The sequence below is a fragment of the Portunus trituberculatus genome, chromosome 47 (genome assembly GCF_017591435.1).
Source record: "Portunus trituberculatus isolate SZX2019 chromosome 47, ASM1759143v1, whole genome shotgun sequence".
Classification (NCBI taxonomy): Eukaryota; Metazoa; Arthropoda; class Malacostraca; order Decapoda; family Portunidae; genus Portunus; species Portunus trituberculatus.
In genome coordinates this window covers 28491623-28507160 of record NC_059301.1, presented here as the reverse complement: position 1 = coordinate 28507160, position 15538 = coordinate 28491623, and the positions used below count along the sequence as shown (strand labels likewise).

Sequence of the window (15538 nt, the reverse complement as noted above, 5' to 3'; positions counted from 1 at the left end):
GATGACATATAGAGAGGATGGGGTGAGAAGTACTTCCGTATAGCGGAGGGACCTACAGTTTTACGTGGGTTCCGAACCACGGATAGTAGTAGAATTGGTGATTTGGGGGTGTAGGATGGTTTAACTTTATTAGCGAAGTTGGTGAGGGGATATATGAATATTTTATTTGTGATTAAATGAGTGTGATGAGTGGATATTGGTGTTTGGTGGTGTCCGCCGGGAGTGGTCCGGTCCTGGAGTATCACCCTGTTCTGGGCAGATCAACCTGCTATGGATAAAAGAAAAGGATTAAAAGGGTCAATGGATGGAGATGGTTTCAGGGAGATGGTATGTTTGTGAGGGTGGATGACGTGACGGCGAGATGACCGAACAGTTCCGCGTCCTCTGTGGAGGTGATGAAAATGTTCCCGCATTTTGTGCGTTCACAGTACCTTCCATCAGTACTGGCCCCTCCATAACAGACGCGGGGGGGTGCCGCTGCCGGAACGTCATGTAGACGGCCGGGGGGCCCCATTGCCGTGCCGTCAGAGGGAGGGGTGCGGTTGTTCTCGTCATTCGCCCAGCATTGGCCGCTCCCAACTACCTCTGTGGAGGTGATGAAAATGTTCCCGCGTTTTGTGCGTTCACAGTACCTTCCATCAGTACTGGCCGCTCCGCAGTAACAGACACAGGGGGTGCCACTACCGGAACGTCATGCAGACGGCCGGGGCCCCATGCCGTGCCGTCACTGGGAGGGGAGCGGTTATACTGTCCCCGACCCTTGGAGGTGGTCCGGTGCCCCCTTAAAGCCTAGGCTGCGAGACGGAAAAATAATGCATAAAAACAAAAAGATGAATACAAAGCCATAAGACAAAAAATATGAAAACACCACTAGGCGTTGGCACGCGAGCCCACTCCCGTAGGAAGGGGCATGTGATGGGGGTGTGGGTGATGCCACTCTGACACCTGGAGTGGTACTGTTAGTAATGAAGATAAGTGAGAGGAAGAGTGTGAATGGAAGTGAAAGGAAGATGGATAGAGAAAAAAAAGGTGTGTTAGTGAAGAAGTGATAGGGAGTTAGGAGTTAGTTAGTAAGAGGGAGTGAAATAAAGGTGAGATGGAGGATGAATGAGGGGAAGAGGAGTCCGTTATCTGTAGATGGGATCAGGAGGTTCATCTGTGGGGTCAAGGAGGGTGGTGTGGGGTAGACGTCTGTGTGGTCGGGGAAGGTTTTTCAGAAAGTTGTATGTGTCTGTGTGTCTGTCTGGGAACGTGTTTAGTTGTTTGTTTATTCTGTTGTAGAGTGTGATGTTTAGTGGTAGGATGTTGGACTCCTCATGAAGAGATGAAGAGGTCCGGAAATCGAACCACTTCGTTCCAAGTGCGAAACGAACTGCTCGGTTCTGGACCTTTTGTAGTTTTAGAAGATTGGAAGGGGCTGAGAGAGACAAGGCAAGAGGGCAGTATGTTATTAGAGGAAGAATAAAAGCTTTATAAAGGTGAAGTTTCAGCTTAGAAGTACTGTCGCGAAAACGTTCCAAGTTGCTCAGGGCCCCTGAGGCAATGGCGACTTTTTGATCTATATGGATATTAAATCTAAGGTGTTTGTCGATGGTGAGGCCAAGGACAGTGTTGACTTTGCTTATTGGGATGGGTACAGGGTTTGGAAAGTTTTTATAAAGTGAAATTTGGCGGGGCTGTTTGGATTTGTTGTTAAAGTAGGTAACCTTAGATTTTTCAGGATGGGAGTGGATGCGCCATTCTAGCTCCCATAAGCTTGTGGTTGTTAACTCTTCTTGAATTTTGTCAGTAAGGCGATCTAACGTCCTGGCGCGCGCCAATTGTGTTACATCGTCTGCATATTGAATTGTTAAGGAATCATTGTGGGTGGGACGGGGTAGGTCGGCGGTATACATGTTGTAGAGGGTGGGAGAGAATACGGAGCCTTGTGGGACTCCGGCCTGGGGAGAGAAATAAGCGGAGAAGGCGCCCTGGTGTCTGATTCTAGTTTCTCGCTCGTCCAAGAAACTGCACAGGATTTTTTGGGTTAGGGGGGGCAGATCAAAGTTGTTGCAAATTTTGTATTTCAATCCTGTGCGCCAGACTGTATCGAAAGCTTTTTTCACGTCTTTTGTCACTAGTGCAGATTTATAAAAGGACGAGTTTCCATCTAAATATGTGATAATACTATTAAGGGCGTCTTCGGTTGAAGCATTACTACGAAAGCCGAATTGCTGGGGACCCAGCATTTCGTTGCTTTCGAGGTATGATCTTAACCTTTGATTAATTAACCGCTCGAAAGATTTACCCAAATTAATAGAATCTTGATAAGTTAATATATATATATATATATATATATATATATATATATATATATATATATATATATATATATATATATATATATATATATATATATTACAAATGTGTGTATGTGCATATGTGTGTTTGCGCAGGCTGGCTTTGTGAGTGTTAGTGCGCGACGCAAGTGGCCCCTGTGGGCGGTCTGCAAGAGAGCACGTGCAAGACAAGACTGGGAGACGCACGCTCTGTTATTAAGACGTGCTGCCTGCTGTTGTGGTCTGTTGTGCCCACCCCTGGGAATGCCTGTGGAGTGCCTGAGTGCCCTGTGTGTGTATGTGGAGGCTGCCCTGTGATGTACTGTGAACTGAGGACTCAGTAAAGGACATGAGTAAGTTGGTGTTTCTCTGTCCGGCGGTGCCTGCCACCCACCTGCCATTGTGTGCCTCATGCTGATGTGCTCCTGGGTGCTCCGGACCCTTGACAACGAAGCTGACGCAGCCAGTGAAAGCGGACAACCACAGGTGAGAAGGTAACAATATATATATATATATATATATATATATATATATATATATATATATATATATATATATTTTTTTTTTTTTTTTTTTTTTTTTTTTGTCCTAGCCTAACAGTGAAAAGTAGTTCAGTTGTTTGTTTACATTTGTCAGGGACTACGACATTCCAAGGCAGAACTTCCAAGAAACAACTGGCCAAGATGAGCAGCTCTGTTGTTTACGAGTGGACAAAGCTGTCTGAAGAGTTTCTCATAGAGATCATTAAAGGCCAAAAATAGCAACGGCTTGCTGGGGGTGAAAGGGCCGCCATATTTGTTTTCAGTTGACAAATGCAACAAAGGCTAAAGCGAGCTTGTTAACAAAAGTTGACAGAAAAAGTTGACGGAAAAGTGCTAGTGTGACGCCGCCTTAGTGATGACACAGGGTAGCATTGGTTTACACTTCTGCCTGGCGGGTTTGCGGCGAATTTGGGGTGGCAGCAGATTTTGACTGGGTGGGTGGCGCGCGACATATGAATGTCGATTTGGCGAGTCAGTCGGTCGAACCTTGAGGATTGGGTATTAATTAAATGAGTTTGAATTGGGGATAATTCGAACTACGAAAGGGTCGAATCACGAGGATTCCTATATATATATATATATATATATATATATATATATATATATATATATATATATATATATATATATATATATATATATATATATATATATATATATATATATATATATATATATATATGTAACAGAGAGCCCTTGCTTGGAATTTCCAAGTTGTGTGTTCTATTGTGGGTAAAACCTGGTTTGTTATAGTAGTGGACAACAGAGTTTATGCCCTATGAAATGGAGGTATCTTTTATCCCACCATACATATACCATTGTCATAATAGAAAATGTATTTTTCATTCTGAGAATGGTTTGATCAAGTGTTTTTATCACAAGGAGTCTGTTTATTGAGATATATAAAGGGGCTATTATGAAATCCCAAGCAACTGATTTAAGAAGAGGAAAATTAATGACTGAAATTAATTTATCACACTTTAGGCACAAGGATCCTGGAAATAAGGGCAATAGAAGTTTTTCCTTGTATATTTGTATACAATATATAATATTTGTATTAATAACAATAATAATAATAATAATAATAATAATAATAATAATAATAATAGCAATGATATATATGATATGTAAATACCTCTCTCACTGATCCATTCAGAGAGATGCAAAACAAGGAGACATTCATGCCTGTCTTGGACTGACACTTAACATATTCATAGCATAGTGCCGAATAAAATGTCTGGTTTTCAAAGAATGGAAAGAATAGTGTATGGAAGTGAGAGAAAAATTGCAAGTACATACATAATGCGGTTACAAAATTTGTGATAAAAGCATAACGGAAGGGTTGTTGGGTAAATACAGCAAAAGAACAATGTGATGAGATGCTTAATACTCGTACATTATAAAGATTGAGGTTTAGGAGTCACAAATGCTGTGTGTGATGACAAAAGAATATGTATTGCAATAATTGATAAATTGACAATGAGAACCTTATCACCAATAATAAGTAACTGGTAATAGATATATTGACAAAACAATAAACAAAAAGTGTTTTGCAGTAACGATAGTTATTTCAAATAAAAAAGTTGTTAAATCCAAATCTTTATTTTCCTATCTATCTTGAAAAGATTAGAAAGAAGATTCAAATTCAATGCTTATCTTGTTTCTTCACTAATGAAAAGTGTTGTTTTAAGCAAAATAACTAAGTTGGATTTTGAAGGTTTATAATTTTATCGTAAAAAAAAAAAAAAAAAAAAAAAATTACTGCTAGTTTTCAACCAAAAGTATTGATGACATTGTAGAATCAATAATGTGGAAAAGTAATTATCAGATAACCGATAGTGCAATATTGTTATGCTGACAAATTATTGCCTTAAAGCGTACTACCTATAGTAATGAAGTGAAATACTGATACAGAAAGAAAAGTTCGTTCTTGTGTGTGACTATTGAGGTGGGAATGATAACAGAGGTAAGCTACAGTGATGAATGATAAGTAGAGGACTAAGATTTAGGTGCAAAGAAAATAAAAGATTGGGGAGGTGACTAATTAAAAGTTAGAGATGGTTTTATAGATTAATTGACTGAAGGTTGTGATTAAGACAATGAAGCAGAGAAATGTATCAAGAAAAATGAGAATGGTGGGAACTTAGGGACAGTATCTCAGACTTTGAGTAATGGAGAGCAACACAGAAGACTAATCAGGAAGTGGTTGTTGTATTCTTGAGACCATAATTTGGAAAATATTGTATATTATAATTATAACTACATCATTTGTATGAAAATGGATGCAAATGCATGTATCATGAAAATGGGATAAATTGATGAAAAAATCAGAGAGGAAAGAGTTTACGAACTAAGTTTAAGAAATGCAATAAGCCATAAATGTGAACAAAAGGAGAGCCTGTGTAAAAATATTATTCTAAATAACATTGTAAAATTATAGATCTATTAGATAATTTGTTGGATACTTATAATACTTTGCAGCATATAGTTACATTCATTATCTTACATATAAACTTTGTACCATATAAGAATATCTTCAATATATATATATATATATATATATATATATATATATATATATATATATATATATATATATATATATATATATATATATATATAATTACCTGTCATTTACCTAACTCTGTAATACCCTGTCATTTTAAAATTTTAAATTATATTGTGTCACATTAAAATCTCTTGTGATTGTAACAAATCATTTAACTACAATATTTAAGAATAAATTCTCAACAAAACATTAACTGCATTATTCAATAATAAGTTCTCTATAAGTTCATAATCTAATATGAGCCCTGTAATTAGACATTTGCTAACTTGTCTTGGTACCCACTGAGCTGAAATGCAGTGAGCCATTGCGATGAAAAGACCTATCTAACACAGCAAAATACTCAACATCAAATCATAACAACATAATATCACATACAATTACTATATAACATTTAACTAACATCCCTTGAATCACAGGTAAAAATAAATGCATGGACATATGCTACCTCAACACTTCTTATTCAAAACCATTAATATATAGCAAGATATCACAGATAGAATTTAATCTAAGGAAGTCCATCAAATAAGAAATCACATAAGTTCACATCTGACAAGAGACATGAGATGAGACAATTGTAGAATCAGTGGTAGACTTACGAGTAATTATTCTGACCACACAATTGGCATGTGGTGGTGACATTATCTATATTATGCAATAATGTGTTCATGGCACAATAATGATTGTGAATTTGTGATTTTGGTGAATTTCACTGAATTGATATGTTGATGGAAGAGATGATATGTAATGGATATTTACAGAATGTACATTTAATTGGAGGGATGAATGGACAATACCTTGGTCACCCTGCATTATTTATTGCAGTAGTGACCACCACTAAATAAACTCCTTCATAGGATGCTCACATGTTAATAATATGTTCAAAATTTGTTGTAGACCAGCTACACTATAAATGTTGCTTAATAAATGAATTATATATAACTAATATTTTTGGGCAATGGGCATGGGCAATTATTAAGAATGTCTATATCTGTATTGACTGGTTAGTTCATAATCTTAAATGAAAGTTTTATATCCAAAAAATAGGTGAGCAGGGGTTCATTTCAGGAAAAGTGGACAAATAAGTTTTTATACATAGAAACATGTACACTGCAGTGATTTAGATACTTCATGGAGTACTGAAGAGAATGTATATGTGATAGACGGAATTTTAATGGAAATCTTAAACCTATGACTTGGTTACTGATTTGCATTGCCATAAAAAATTGAATCAAGTGCAACATTTAATGGTGATGGTGTTTATTCTGTTGAAGCTCTTAATTCTGTGGTAATGGCAGAGTCCTCCATGTTCAACATGAGCTGGCAGGATGGCAGAACTGTTTAAGACAGGGAGAATCTCACTGTTGCCTGGACTGGAGGTGATCCTTCACTCTGCTGTTCTGTTGAGAAAATTAGTTTATCACAGGTGTAAAAGTAGTAAGGAAATGGAGGCAAAACAAATATATTTCAACAATGATAAGAATGTACCAAAAGATTACATCTACCTACATTTACCTATAATATTTCACATTCAAGTGTGTAAGGTTCAATAAGCAGTGAGGTACTTTTGTACTTGAATTCACAATACATAATAAATCATTAAAATAAAAACTAACCAGGAAATGCTGAGAGAGACTGGGACCCGTCTGTGAAAAATGTTGAGTGCTGGGCATACAACATTGAAGGATCAAGGCTGGCATAGGATGGAGACATAGGTTCTGATGATTCTGATGTATGTGGCTGATAATGAGATTGTTGCTGAAAGTAGTACTGCTCCTGCGTTAGATGCTTTGGATAACCAAAGGCCTGAGAACTATCTAGAGGCATTGGAAAATGGTACTGTGGGCATTGCTGCACTATCATATGTTGCTGCTGCTGCTGCTGTTGTTGGCTTCCTTGTGTAATCTGGTGCATGTGTTCGTGTTGTTGATGCTGCAGCAGGTGCTGGAAGTGAGGTGGCCCATGGTAGATTATATGTGATGGAGGCCTGGGAAGGGTGAGAGGTTGTCTAGTTTCTTGTGTTAGACTGTACAACTGATCAAGAGATTCCAGACTGTGGTGGAAAGTGGATGAAGTGTAAGATGTTCTGGAGTGATGACTGATGGGCAAGTCACGCCCAGATGAATGAGGAACGAGCTGTTCTGACGATGACATGTTATCCAGGTCGGCCCAGGAGTTGCGTCCATGGCATCCAGACATGATCTCATCTGAATAGGAGGAAAAATTTCCTTGAATCCTTTCTGAAAACAGGTTTACAGAATATTGTGGGAAAAAAAAAAAAAAAAAAAAATAGTGGCAAGGCATAAAATTCATGATTCGAAAAATGAATATGAAGTCATATTTGGGATATACATATATATATATATATATATATATATATATATATATATATATATATATATATATATATATATATATATATATATATACATACAAGGTGTCTGGTTTATGACAGTCTCGATTTCTTCCATTTTGTGGTTACAACACTAGTATTTCTTACCCCAGTACATAATAATTTGCTAACTTTCTTTGTTTGTGATTTATTCTATTATTTTCCAATTACTTTATGTCTTCCACGTGTTATTTTAAAGGTACAGTAGTTTTGTTTTTATGTCCTAGATCATGATTTTGTTATGATAGCATTAGCATAGGAGAGTAATATATGCTTACTTAGCACAATTGTGATCTATGTTGAAAGCTAGTTTAAGATGTGGCATACAAACAGAACTTAGTTGTAACTCAGGACCTCTGTATAGGTGAAAAGGTTGGTTTATCTGAGCAATCACTCACCTGATGGCATACTGTTGAGTTCATTGGAAAAGTCATCAGGAGGAGCTATGATTTCATCAATATCAAGGTCAAGTCCTGCTGAAATGGTGCTAGAGGAGGTGACAATTGGGCTGCTCCTTGCCAGTGAAGGAGTACCACGTGAACCTGAAGCACGTCTTACGTCCACTAGGCTGCCTCCAAAGCTGACACGGCCCAGTGTCCCCATCACTTGCTGTGAGGGAAAAGAATGCATGCACTGCAGAGTTTTGTTCACAGAGAAGAAACAGTTATCTTTCTCAGCACACTTGACATGTGCATATCTTTGATCGGTCAAAATTATTAGTGAAAATTCATCAATATTGTGACACTGAAGAAGCATACAAAGAATGAAAACACTGCAATAATTTATGTATATCCCAACAGTTAAAATGGGATCAAAACAAGAACCAGGTTTTGCTTTCTAGGCTAACATTGGGATTTGGTCAATTTAAAGTGCCAGGATATGAGTTTAATATACACTGAATGACCGAGATGCACATGAAAGGTGTGCGACAAGTGATGAGTACAACTGAAAGTGTTGCAGTTTAGGGAGGGAGGGAGGGAGGGAGGGAAGGGGGTGGAAGGGGGAAGAAGGAAGGAGGAAGGAGGAAATAATGAATAGAACGGAGAGAAAAGGAGGAGCATTTAAGTCTGTATGATGAAGATAAGTTTGTATAATGTGTCTGAAAATGAAAAATAATGTAATGGTATTTTCATGTATAGAATGAGGCAGTATAAAAAAAGTGACTAATTAAATAATTTCACGTAAAATTGCAAACATGTAACATAATGATGCAGGACTTGAGGGATATATAGAGGCAAGCTGTCTTTGTTTTTGATGGTTAGAGGCGATCAAGAATGTACCCACTAACATGTGATTGTGGGTGGCCTATAAACACTTATATCTTATAGGTGATAGATAGAGCATTTATTTCTACATCATCATACATGTTTGTCATTGAGGCCTAAATTTTGTTTGAATTGAAACTGCAGTATAATATTTAACTATATGTTAAAGGAGAATTAAAAATCTTAAGTGTTACGAGACACTGAATTCTAGATATAGTAATATAGTATAAGGAAAGATAGATTTTGAAGGACAGTCCACATAAGTAATATGACAATTTTCATGGCAGCATATTTGTATAAGTTGAAAGTTAATGTAATCTAATAAGTGAATGAATGGAGTGGATGCAGGAGTGTAGGACTGAACAAAGGCAGAAGCACATCACCAAACTAAGGGTGAGAACACAAGGCCTAGGAGCTCTTTGCAGTCCAGGATGGTGGAAATTGAGTTCAAACAAGACACCAGGATCTTAGCACTGGGAGAGGAAGGCTAGGATCAGGTCGAGAGGGAGAGAGGAATCCTGGGCCGAGGACTAAGTAGTCATCTTGAATGAAGTCAAAGGTCCTAGAGCTTGCTCACAGAATTTGCTCATAGTAGATAGGCAGGGAGGGGTGAATCTTACAGACCAGAAGTGTACACACGTCTACTTAATGCTATTCTAGCAGTAATGCAGGTATCTATTTCGAGGTCCCGGGTGGGTTTCATTACCTTGAAAGTGTGTACTTAGAACATTTGTATATGAACGAGTGCATGTCAATGTTTGCAATATTTGTGGTCTGTGTCAGGGATTCAGCCCCTTTGAAGATCCACAAATTATGGCCATACAGTAGATGTTGTCCGTCCCTTTCTGAGCCCTGGGCAACCAACTCTCTCTCTCTCCGTGGAAAGAAAGTCTCCTTGGCCTCACACTAGCAGGACACTAGTGCCGTGCACTGGGACGAGGACAAGCAATCAGTTATAACCCGGGACAGCGGAATGGTTACCTGTTGGGGCAGCGGAGGTGTTACCTCGTAGTCAGGAGGTGGGATGTCGTCGGTAGAACTCAGTGACAGGTGGTCGACCAGAGATGGAGATGGGACCTCATATGCAGAGTCTTTGCGTGAGGAACCGTCTGTAATGGACAGATTGGGAGACAAATATTATTAACCTTAAAGGCAACTAATTATTCACTGGATGATTTAATTTTCACCTAGAATGTGGATCAAAAGTTTCTTAAAGTAAACTAAAGTACAAATCTCATACTTTCCTGTTGTGGAATAATAAATATTAAATGTGGAAACTATGTCTAGTAGTTTCCAAGAACAATTAGTAAAGATATTTACCTGAAAGGCCTTGGAAGAAAGAGCGGCGGCGAAGGTAGCAGAGGACACCGGTGATGTTCAGTACAAAGAGGACAGCGCCCGTGAGTGCAATGAGAACAAACATGAACAGTGAGATGCCTTGAGGCCTCTTTATCACTTGTTCATCATCAGTCTTCTTAGCCTCATCTGAAGTCTCCTCATCCATCTCATAATCAGCTGTCAAAAGGAATATACATTATCTTTAAAATATATGGATTGCTTCATCTTATTTCAAAGAATGCTTCACATTATAATTAAGTTATGAAAAAGATGAAAGATGCATCTAGGATCTCTGGAATATTGATCAGTAACTATAGTGAGACAACTGTTGAAAAACAAGTGTACCTTTCATGAGGACCTCAATGGCAGGGGAGGTGTGGTAGGGGCGGCCCTTCTGGTTGTAAGACTGCACAGTGAAGGAGTACTTAGCCCCGGTAGAGAGACCTTTCACCTCCCAGCTACTGGTGTTGGTCCCTGGTACGTCTACCAACTGCACATGGAGAGAGAGCTCTCAATTGATGTCCTACAAATTCTTAGACTTATTTGCACATTACATCAAATAATAAATCCTTAATAGTTTCAATGTGGATCATGATAATTACAAACACAGCAATACATGATAGGTTAGAAATGGTGGTGTGTGACTATTGCTCACCTGATACTGAGGGTGTTGATCACTGCGCAGTCTGATGGTGTAGCCTGCAGGTGCTGGACCTTCAGTTACATCATTCCAGGTCACTATCACACCAGAGTCGCTCACTACAGTCACCTGCACATGCATGATTATTATTCAGAGGAAAGGCACTAGCCATCAATCAGGGAGTGAGTAACATACATCCCTGAGAGCAAATAAATTAAGCTTGAAATGCAGATGGTATGGATGTCTCAGAATCTGAATTGTGCAATTTTAAGGTATACTTGGATAGTTTACTTTGAAAATATGCCATTTACTAATAGTGTTCAATGAGAAAAGAGAACTTACATTTAGGACAAGGGGAGCAGCACCAGGACGAGAGTGTCGATTGAGAGAGAGAGGGAAGTCCAAGGATCCTAGAGAGTTGGTGGTGGTGCAAGTAAAGTTGTCAAAGTCCTCTTGAGTGATGTCCTTCACCTCAAGCACAGATGACCACTCCACAACATCATCCACAAGCTGAAAAATTAGAAACTAATAGGTCTTTTGTCTGTATTTGATTATGCTGTTGTGACCAGTATATGAAAGAAAAAAGGAAGATATATCAGACTGGAGGTGCCACATAAAGACTTGCTACAAAGCAAAATCTCATAACTCCAAGTTGCCTGATTACTGATTAATGATGTTATATTTCAGAGTAGTTACTATCTTAAATAATATTTTACTCTGGATCAAAATACTAAGGGGAGTAAAATAAGAATAGATAAACTATCAGAACAAAAAAAGATTTCAAGAATACAGAAAAGTGCAAAATAAGATGAGAATGAAGGGACTGTTACACCAAGAATGTTAAAAATGATCTCAAATGGTGGCAAGTGAAATAAGCATATAAAAACACGCAAAATAAGATGGTTCCGGAATTGAGAAATGACCTATGAGGAGAGATTAAAAGAAATGAATTTGCCTACCTTGAAGGACTGTTACACCAAGAATGTTAAAAATGATCTCAGAGAGAGGAAAACTGGGAAAAACTAAAAAAAAGCTGGCCACTATAGAACTACATGGAATAGAGACGTGGAAGTGGTCAGCATATTCATGATTTTAAGAAAAAGACATTAATAGCCAAGGGAATATGACCTATGAGGAGAGATTAAAAGAAATGAATGTATTTGGAACAAAGAGGAGATTTAATACAGGTTTATAAACTGTTGAATGGACTGGATGAAGTGGATAATGAGCAAATGATGTTGAGAGAGGAAAACTTAAGTAGAACCAAGATCATAGTAAAAGATAGCAAAATATGAAGGATGTGAAAAATATAGTTTCCCACAAAGATGTGTGGAGGTGTGGAATGGTTTGAGTGAGGAGGTGGTGTCAGCAAGGAGTGTGCATAGTTTTAAAGGAAAGTTGGATGTGTGTAGATATGGAGACGGGGCCACACGAGTATGATACCCAGGCCCTGTAAAATTACAACTAGGTGAATACAACTAGGTGAATACACACACACACACATGAGTAGTGTGGACCCCTCATAAAAAGAAACACATAAGGAAATAGGAGAGGCTACAAAAAATAGCTACAAGAATGGTTCCAGAATTTGAAGGGATGACATATGAGGGGAGACTAAAGGCTATGGATCTACCAACCCTGGAACAAAGAAGGGAGAGAGGAGACCTGATACAAGTTTATAAATTGATCAACGGAATGGACCAAGTGGATAATGAGAAACTAATCCTGAGAGAAGAATATGACATCCAAAGCACAAGATCGCATAGTAAAAAGCTGAGAAAAGGAAGATGTCTGAGAGATATTAAAAAATATAGTTTCCCGCAGAGATGTATTGAGACGTGGAACAGTTTAAATGAAGAAGTAGTGTCTGCAACGAGTGTGCATACTTTTAAAGTAAGATTGGATAAGTGTAGATATGGAGACGGGGCCACACGAGCATAAAGCCCAGGCCCTGTAAAACTACAACTAGGTAAATACACACACACACACAGTGTAATGTAGTGGTTAGCACACTCAGCTCACAACCGAAGAGGCCCGGGTTTGAGTCCCAGGCGTGGCAAGGCAAATGGGCAAGCCTCTTAATGTGCAGCCCCTGTTCACTTAGCAGCAAGTAGGTACAGGATGTAACTTGAGGGGTTTTGATCTTGCTTTTCCCGGTGTGTGGAGTGTGTTTTGGTCTCAGTCCTACCTGAAGATCGGTCTATGAGCTCTGAGCTCGCTCTGTAATGGGGAAAGCTGGCTGGGTGACCAGTAGGCGACCGTGGTGAATTACACACACACTGTGTAGTGTAGTGGTTACCACACTTGGCTAACAACTGAGAAGGCCTGGATTTGATTCCTGGACGTGGCAAGGCAAATGGGCAAGCCTCTTAATGTGTAGCTCCTGTTCATCTAGCAGTAAATAGGTACGGGATGTAACTTGAGGGGTTGTGGCCTCGCTTTCCCGGTGTGTGGAGTGTGTTGTGGTCTCAGTCCTACCCGAAGATTGGTCTATGAGCTCTGAGCTCACTCTGTAATGGGGAAGACTGGCTGGGTGACCAGCAGGCGACCGTGGTGAATTACACACATACACACACACACACCGCTTAGTGTGGTGGTTAGCACGCTCGACTCACAATCGAGAGGGTCGGATTCGAGTCCCGGTAAGCGGCGAGGCAAATGGGCAAGCCTCTTAATGTGTGGCCCCTGTTCACCTAGTAGTAAATAGGTACGGGATGTAACTTGAGGGGTTGTGGCCTCGCTTTCCCGGTGTGTTGTGAGTTGATGTGGACTCAGTTCTAACTGAAGATCGGTCTATGAGCTCTGAGCTCACTCCATAATGGGGAAGACTGGCTAGGTGACCAGCAGGCGACCGAGGTGGTGAATTACACACACACACACACACACACACACACACACACACACACACACACACACACACACACACACACACACATGCAAGATTACTGTGGAAGTTAGAGAAGGATAGCTTAAAAGGAAGCAGCACATTGAGATGGATGGAAAATTATTTGAGGGGGTGAGAAATAAGGACAATAGTTAAAGATATGAAGTTCAAGTGGAGAGCAGTAGAAAGTGGAGTGCCACAAGGGTCAGTATTGGCACCAGTACTTTTTCTCATATATACATAAACAACATGCCAGAGGGAGTGAACAGATACATAAATCTGTTTGCAGACAATGTGAAACAGTGCAGAGTTATAAAGCAAAAAAAGGATTGTGAAATACTGCAGGAAGACCTAAATAAAATCTGGAAATGGAGTAAAAAGTGGGAGATGGAATTCAATGTGGACAAAAGGCATGTCATGGAAATGGGAAAGAGTGAAAGATGGCCAGTGGGAATCTATAAGATGGGAGATGGAGTAGAACTGGAGAAAGTAAAAAAAGGAAAAGGACTTGGGAGTGACGATGGAAGAAAACAATCAACCGGTAAGCCATGTTGATAGAATTTTCAGAGACATATAATTTGCTAAGGAATATTGGATTAGCATTTCACTACATGGACAAAGAAATGATGAAGAAATTAATAAGTACTATAATAAGACCCAGATTGGAATATGCATGAGTTGTTTGGACCCCCTATAAAAAGAAACATAGGTATAAGGAAGTTGGAGAGACTACAAAAAATGGCCACAAGAATGGTTCCAGAATTTGAAGGGATGACATATGAGGAGAGACTAAAGACTAAGGATCTACCAACCCTGGAACAGAGAAGGGAGAGAGGGGATCTGATACAAGTTTATAAATTGATTAACAGAATGGATCATGTGGATAATGAGAAACTGATCCTGAGAGAAGAATATGACATTCAAAGCACAAGATTGCATAGATACTAGTAAAAAACTGAGGAAAGGAAGATGCTTGAGAGATGTTAAAAAATATAGTTTCCCGCAAAGATGTGTTGAGACTTGGAACAGTTTGAGTGAGGAAGTGGTGTCAGCAACGAGTGTGCATAGTTTTAAAGAAAAATTGGATAAGTGTAGATATGGAGATGGGGCCACACGAGCATAAAGCCCAGGCCCTGTAAAACTACAACTAGGTAAATACAACTAGGTAAATACACATGGATTAGAACGGTTCCAGAAGATAGCTACAAAGATGGTGCTGAAATTAAAGGACCTAACATATGAGGAAAGGCTGAAGGAAATGGGACTGCCAACCTTACAAAATAGAAGAGAAAGAGGAGACCAAATAACAATGTATAAAATAGTAAATGGCATTGAAAAGATTGACAAGGAAGATCTGGTGCTGGTGACAGAAGTTGGAAAGACAAGGACATGTAAAGAAGGCTAGAATGAGGCAGTTTGTGAAGGATATTGGAAAATATAATTTTTCATATAAAAAGGTGGAAAAGTGGAATGCACTGGGTGATGAAGTTGTTACAGCACATAATGTGCATAACTTTAAAGAAAAAAAATGGATAAATGGAGACATGGAGACAGGACACTATGCGTCCTGCTCGAACCCTGTACAATACACCT

The 15538-nt window shown here is 39.0% G+C and overlaps 2 protein-coding genes across 8 annotated transcripts in view; one reads left to right on the top strand and one right to left on the bottom strand.

Annotated features, from left to right (window-relative positions):
* Nucleotides 1-2486: 2486 nt before the first annotated feature.
* The window catches only part of LOC123520758, a 229645-nt gene continuing 216593 nt past the window's right edge, over nucleotides 2487-15538 (top strand). For all 7 annotated transcript variants that reach the window (XR_006679361.1, XR_006679362.1, XR_006679360.1 and 4 more), the window contains exon 1: nucleotides 2487-2804. The gene's annotated coding sequence lies outside the window, so the exon portion shown is untranslated. The remainder of the gene's footprint in view (nucleotides 2805-15538) is intronic.
* Nucleotides 5494-15538, bottom strand: part of LOC123520757 (nephrin-like) — a 77081-nt gene continuing 67036 nt past the window's right edge. The window contains exons 19-26 of the mRNA XM_045283320.1: nucleotides 11404-11571; nucleotides 11077-11190; nucleotides 10767-10911; nucleotides 10404-10598; nucleotides 10065-10192; nucleotides 8217-8427; nucleotides 7043-7633; nucleotides 5494-6826 (exon numbers count right to left, since the gene is read on the bottom strand). Of these exons, the coding sequence (XP_045139255.1) occupies nucleotides 6768-6826; nucleotides 7043-7633; nucleotides 8217-8427; nucleotides 10065-10192; nucleotides 10404-10598; nucleotides 10767-10911; nucleotides 11077-11190; nucleotides 11404-11571 (1611 nt within the window). The 3' untranslated portion in view covers nucleotides 5494-6767. The remainder of the gene's footprint in view (nucleotides 6827-7042; nucleotides 7634-8216; nucleotides 8428-10064; nucleotides 10193-10403; nucleotides 10599-10766; nucleotides 10912-11076; nucleotides 11191-11403; nucleotides 11572-15538) is intronic.